At 43.4% G+C, this 6,207-nt stretch overlaps 1 protein-coding gene across 2 annotated transcripts in view; it reads right to left on the reverse strand.

The window, feature by feature from the left end:
• Positions 1 to 5,524, reverse strand: part of LAYN (layilin) — a 28,001-nt gene extending 22,477 nt beyond the window's left edge. The window contains exons 1-2 of one of the 2 annotated variants that reach the window (XM_027847320.1): positions 5,299 to 5,524; positions 4,718 to 4,741 (exon numbers count right to left, since the gene is read on the reverse strand). In XM_027847320.1, the coding sequence (XP_027703121.1) occupies positions 4,718 to 4,741; positions 5,299 to 5,395 (121 nt within the window). In that variant the 5' untranslated portion in view covers positions 5,396 to 5,524. The remainder of the gene's footprint in view (positions 1 to 4,717; positions 4,742 to 5,298) is intronic. The other variant, XM_027847321.1, reaches the window with a different exon arrangement.
• Between the last annotated feature and the right edge of the window lie 683 nt (positions 5,525 to 6,207).

The raw sequence follows: 6,207 nt of genomic DNA on the forward strand, positions 1-6,207 counted from the left end.
CAGAAATCAAATTCTGCTCTGTATGATAGCCCTTCAAATAAACATCTCCTCTAAGTCTTCTTTTCTTCAGGCTGAATATACTTAGTTCCTTTGGTCAATCCTCCTCTGACATAGTTTCAGGTCCTGTCCTCCCATAACTCTCCTGTTTGAGTTCTTCTGGGCCAACTCCCGTGTACCTTCTAAATGTGGTGCAATGCTTCAGAGGTGCTCTGATGAGAACAGAGTACTGAACTCTTATCTTCCCTTTCTGTACATTTATGCTTCTCATCACTATCTCTTTGACCACTCCACTGTGCACATGTTACATTCCACCTTTATCCTTGTTATATGTGCACACATTTTATCTTCCAACTAGACTGTTAGGTGCTTCATGGCAGTCAGGGTCTATGTCACTTTTCACTCCTATATCCCCAACATTTGCATAGTGCCCAGCACATGGTAAGCACTGAGTAATTGCTTGCTGAGTTGGATAGAACTGAATACAGCCTCAGATCTCATTAGCTTTTTTGGCAGCTATATCACACTGCTGACTCATGGATGCAGTGATTGAAAGTCCCCTGCTTCCATTATGTAAGGACCCTACCTCTGATTACTGAAACATTACTTCATTCCATTAGAGATTCCTGAAGAGCAGAAGGCCTATTCCTTGAAATAGGCACAGACAGAGGAGATTTCACAATCTCACCCAATGGGAGGCAATTCTCTCTTTAGTGACACGATGGAGTCTCAGGAGATTCTGACAATCAAAATTAACAAATTTGCTTAATGACTCCTTGAGTTAGGAGGCTCACTGAGAAGTCAAACATAACGGTCCCCATCTTACAAAGCAGGATTGGAGGTTAATGTATAGGTAGACTTTAAATTTATATGTGTTCTTGTCATCATTAGATTGTAAGTACAGTTTATTTCATTCATTATACTTATAGCTCCCCTTCCCTACTCCCTCCCTGCACCTAAGACAGTGACCTGCATATAGTAAGTGCTTAATAAATACTTGTTGATTAATAATAGATTATTCCCAGTCTTCTCTTTAGAGGAAGAGTTAAAGGAAAGGAGCTATTAAAGTACATTGCTACCGAGGGCTTATCCCTTGACATGGCCTAACAGAGCCAGGCTTAGGTTGCCCTAGAGAGTTAATGTGATGCATCCTACCTGACTGTATCCTGAGATTATTAAGACCATCTCTCTAAAATAGGTAGTGGGTATATACCCTAGGAGGTCAAAGATAGAAAGGTCCTATATGTATCAAAATATTCATATCAGCACAATTTGTGGTAGTGAAAATTAGAAACCAAGTAGATGCCCATCAACTAGGGAATGGCTATATAAATTGTGGTACATGAATGTTAAGGAATATTACTGCACAATAAGAAATAATGAATATAAAGAATCCAGAGAAGTATAGAAAGACTTATATGAATTGAAACACATGAAGTAGGCAGAACCAGGGAGGAATTGTTGTTGTTTTGGCTTTCTTTGTCTGGCACACAGTAAGTGCTTAATGAATGCTTGTGGATTGGTTTATTGATGGAATACACACAATAATTATAGCAACACAATTGGAAAGAACAAAAAAATTTTTGAGAGGCAGTAAGAACAGTAAACAAAGTATAGGACTATAAGTCGGGAAGATTCAGGTTCAAATCTTGCCTTGGACATTTGTCAGATGCATGACTCTAGAAAAGTCATTTAGAAAAGTCTAGAAAAGTCTTTCTGGGTCTCATTTTCCTCATCTGTAAAATGAAAGGGCTGGATTCAATACCTCCGTGTCCTCTTCCAGCTCTAAGTCTCTGATCCTATGATTTTATGACTGAATGTTGTGCGGTTATAATAACCAAGCTTGTCTCTGAAGAATAGATGAGAAAATGTACTCTCTGCAGACATGAGGGACTATGGGTTTGGAACATTGCATGCACCGTCAGACTTGGCTAAAGTGTGTTAGTTTCCTGAACTGCTTCCACCACTCTCCGCTTCTTCTTTCTTCTTTGTTACAAAGGATGACTTATGGATTTGGCAATTAAGGTAATGTTAAAAACAAAAGATAGTGATACAAATTAAAACATTAAGTTACAGAATTTCTTCTGCTGAGGACTATGCTTCATCTTTTACTGACATATTGCTTCTGTATAAATCTTTATCAAAGAACAATATGACCACTGATTTAGAATTGAAAAACCTTAGAGGCCACTTAGCCCAACCCTCTCATTTTAAAGATGAGCAAACTAAGGCTTTAGAACTCAGGTCATTTGACTCCAAATCCAGCGTTCTTTCCAGCACTCATCTCATGCAGCCTCATTGAAACATCATCATATATGAAATGCTGCCACGTCACAGAGCACAGAAGTATCTGATTTTTTACTCCAAGAGGATGCAAAGATGAAAAAAAGTCTTTGAAAGAGATTAAGGCCATATAATATAAGAGCTAAGTCTTGAGGTATGAATATAAATTGCAGCCACTGAGAGAGAGAAAGAAATTTGGTTTCATAACCAGTCCTTTCCATCTCTAGGAAATTTATAGTTTACTGACATGGCTGCCCTCTCCTGCTTCAGGAGTGGGACGGCACTGCTTCAATCATACTAACCCACCTTACCAGAAAACCAGGACAAGGTGCTTACATGCAGCCAAATCCTTTATCTGTACTAAGGACAGATAAATCTTCATAGGAATGAAAAATGAAATCCACAGGTAATCCAGCAACCTCATAATTTCTTCTCTAATTGTCCCCTCTCCTCCAGTATCTCACCAAACATTCTAAACAAGGAGCTGATTTGAGTTTCACATCAGACCAAGAGTTGGAAACGACCATAGAGACCATCTAGTCTAAGGATTCTTAGCCTGGATCCATGAACAGAGTTCAGGGAGTTTATGAAGTTGGGGAAGAATTACATCTTTAATTTCACTAACCTTAAACTAAGTTTTAGTATTTCACTATAACACTTTAAAGTGTGCAAAACACTTTACAAATATCTTTTTTTTTTGTCTAGGCAATGGGGTTAAGTGACTTGCCCAGGGCCACACAACTAGTAAGTGTTATATGTCTGAGGCTGGATTTGAACTCAGGTCCTCCTGAATCCAGGGCTGGTGCTCTATCCACTGTTTCACCTAGCTGACTCCACAAATATTATCTTATTTGATCCTCACAACATTCCTGGGAGGTTAGTACTATTATTATTTTCATTTTACAGTTGAGGAAACTGAGACAGAGGATGTTAAGTGACTTGCTAGAAAGTTCACACAGCTAAAAAGTACCTGAGGCAGGATTTGAATTTAGGTCTTCTTGACCCGGACCTGGGGTCCAGCCCACTATCCCATTGTGACAGTAGCTGTCTATTATGAGTGTAGACAACCAAACATTATTCTGAGAAGGGGTCTATAGGTTTTAACCAGAATGCCAAAGGAGTTACATGATCTAAAAGGTTAAGAACTCCTAATCTAGTCCAACTCCTTCATTTTACTGGAGAGGAAACTGAGGCTCAGAGAAATGAAGATGCTTGATCAAGATCCTGTATGTGATTAATAACAGACAAGTTTTAAAGTGGGTCTTCTGTTTCTGAGAGCAGTGCTCTCCCCTGACCTCACCCCCTTGCCCCCCAAGTCCCAGTCCCTTTTGATTCTGCCTTTTCCTAACTTTCTTCAGATACTGCTATTCAATAGAGATCTTGTAACTTTGAGTTAGGTCCAACAATACCTCAGATTGTTAGAGCTAGAAGGGAGCTTAGAGGTTATCTAGTTTAACACTTGTTTTTACAGATGAAGAGACACACTCAGAAATGTAAAGGACTTGCAAGGCAGAGATGAGACTATAATTCAGTTCTTTTGACTACCAGTCCAGTGGTCCTTTCAACAGAACATTCTGTGTCAAGGAATGAGATGCTTTGCCAAGGAATGAGCTATCCACCCCTGGATATGTTCAGCCAGAAGCTGGGATAATAATATCTTCCAGTTGTTATGGAGTAGGTTTGTACATGGGATGGGAGTTTGGACTGTGGCATTTCCTAAAAGTAGACAGGTGGATGGGGGAAAGAATCATCAGAAACAGGCCCTGATAATTCAGAAATTTAACAATCTGACACAGGAGCTGATTGTAGTCAGCTTTCAATTCCCTGTTGGTGAACTATCCATGGAAGTTCTAAATTCCCAATTCAGTTTTATTTCCCCAGTTTTCTTGGGACACACATCTTGGTTGCCAGCTGGTGTGGGTTCAGGGAATAAAAACTATTCATCTGAATCAGAGCTGGACAGGACCTTGATCATCTGGGCCAGCTTCCTGACTTTAGTTTCCTCTCCCTCCTAAGAAGTCATCGTAATGTTGACTTCTACAAATCGATCTAAACCATCTAGCTATTGTCCTCCCTGAAGATAGAAAAATATGAAGGCTATGCAATACAGATCCAAGCACATATAGAAAGGTAAGCCTTTCCCTGCTTCAAATTCTATTACCCAACTCAAAACATAAACGATTTGGGGTTACTTATGACATATTTTGAATTTGGGTAGTTGAGTAACGGTCTATTTGGCTAGGGATAACTGAAAAGGAGTTGCTATTTATTTATTTATTTTCTGGCTCTCTTTATTAGTCTAACATCCTTATAGAGGAACCAGCTTCCATGGAAGATATCTGTAGAAAGTGAATTATGTTCCTCCTCCTCCCCCCTCCCTCCATTCCTCAGGCATGCAAAATTATATTGGAAAAGGCAAGAAGCCAGAGCACTGTACCTCCTCTGAGGTCCAAGTCCGAAACTGGAATGAAGCGACAGAAGGAAGGAAGCAAAGAGAGCGAGTCATCCCCGGGAATCAGGCGGGGTGGGTTCCCAGTAACTACAGATCTTTTCCGATCTCTAAGCGTAAGTATTTTAGTGGAAGGAATCTGCCCATCCCACTCCACTCCAATTTGTACACCTCCCAAGAGTTAAAACAAATCCCGGGGAACACAGGCAATGGAACTAAGAGACGCTAAGGGCGGCACCCCGCCTTTCAGGGGGTTGCTTGAGTAGGTTTGAGGAGCCTACGGCGAGTAAAGTCAGGATGGGCCTCGACGGCTCAAGTCGCCGGCTGAAAGGAGCCCAGGGGCACGGGTTCGCTTTCCGCTCTACCTGGTTCATACACTCTCCAGATATGTGTAAAGTGAATCTTGCGGAATTAAGAAAGGTTGGACCCTCAGGTGTCCCTCTACCCGCCCCATCCTAGCACAGGGGATTTCTCGGACCCCAGGCAGCAAGGGCTGCTTGGCCAGGGCGGGGGATTAGCGGGGACAGGCCGCTATGCACCCCAGGGACGAGGAGAAGCGGGGATCTCACCACTCAGGAGACGGCTCCCTTCTTCCCGCGGCCAAGCCAAGACTGCGGTGAGGAGCGCGGTTAGCACCGCTCCAGGATGCATAGACCTGGGCTGCATGGCCCCAGGATCCCGGGTGCCCTTAACAGCTGTGAGGAGTGCAGTAGGGCTGCAGCAGCAATAGCAACATCTCCTGGGACCCACAGCCGACCACTGCGAGGGCGCCTTGGAAGGAGCAGAGCTCCTGCCGGGAACGTCACCGCAGGGGAGGGCAGCCCCTCTGGCTGGCCCGCCCCCCACACAGCCCTCCTCCCGTGGGCATCGCGCCCAGGGCCGCCTCTCAGCGGACAGAGGCAAGATGCGGCCCTCCCCAGCCAGTGGGCCATTGCTCGGCCAGCGCAATCCCCTTACACTGGCCGGAGAGAGAACTGGTTTAGTCGGAATCCAGTCACTTTCTGGAAACTGCAGCAATGTCCCGGGCAAGCAATTCCTTTTCCTCTGAACTTTCTCCACAATCTGGTCTGAAACAGCTGCAGCTAGTTTCCCCGGAAAAAGAACTAAATAAAGCAAGGCTCCCCCTCTCCAGTGAACTCTTTGCTTCATGCTGCCTCCAAGGCGATGTGGTGTGACAGCATTCAGAGGAGATATCTAACTCACGGCAGGTTCAGACAAAGGGGGCATGAGCTGACACAGGACATGCCTTCCACGGGAAGGGGAAGGGTTAGGGGAAAGGAAGGAAACAAGTGTTAAGCACTACTGTGTGCCAGGCACTGTACTAAGTAAGCTCTTTATAAACATCTCATTGGATGGACGAGGCTTCAGGCACAGTTAGCTAGCTGGGAAAAGGATGATCGATAAAAATTAAAAAAAAAAAAAAAAAAAAAAGCCTGGAGAAGTCCAAGCCCAGTAGAGTGGGCCCAGAAATTTTATGG

This window comes from Vombatus ursinus, unplaced genomic scaffold (assembly GCF_900497805.2).
Source record: "Vombatus ursinus unplaced genomic scaffold, bare-nosed wombat genome assembly UNPS02015398.1, whole genome shotgun sequence".
In the NCBI taxonomy this organism is placed as follows: Eukaryota; Metazoa; Chordata; class Mammalia; order Diprotodontia; family Vombatidae; genus Vombatus; species Vombatus ursinus.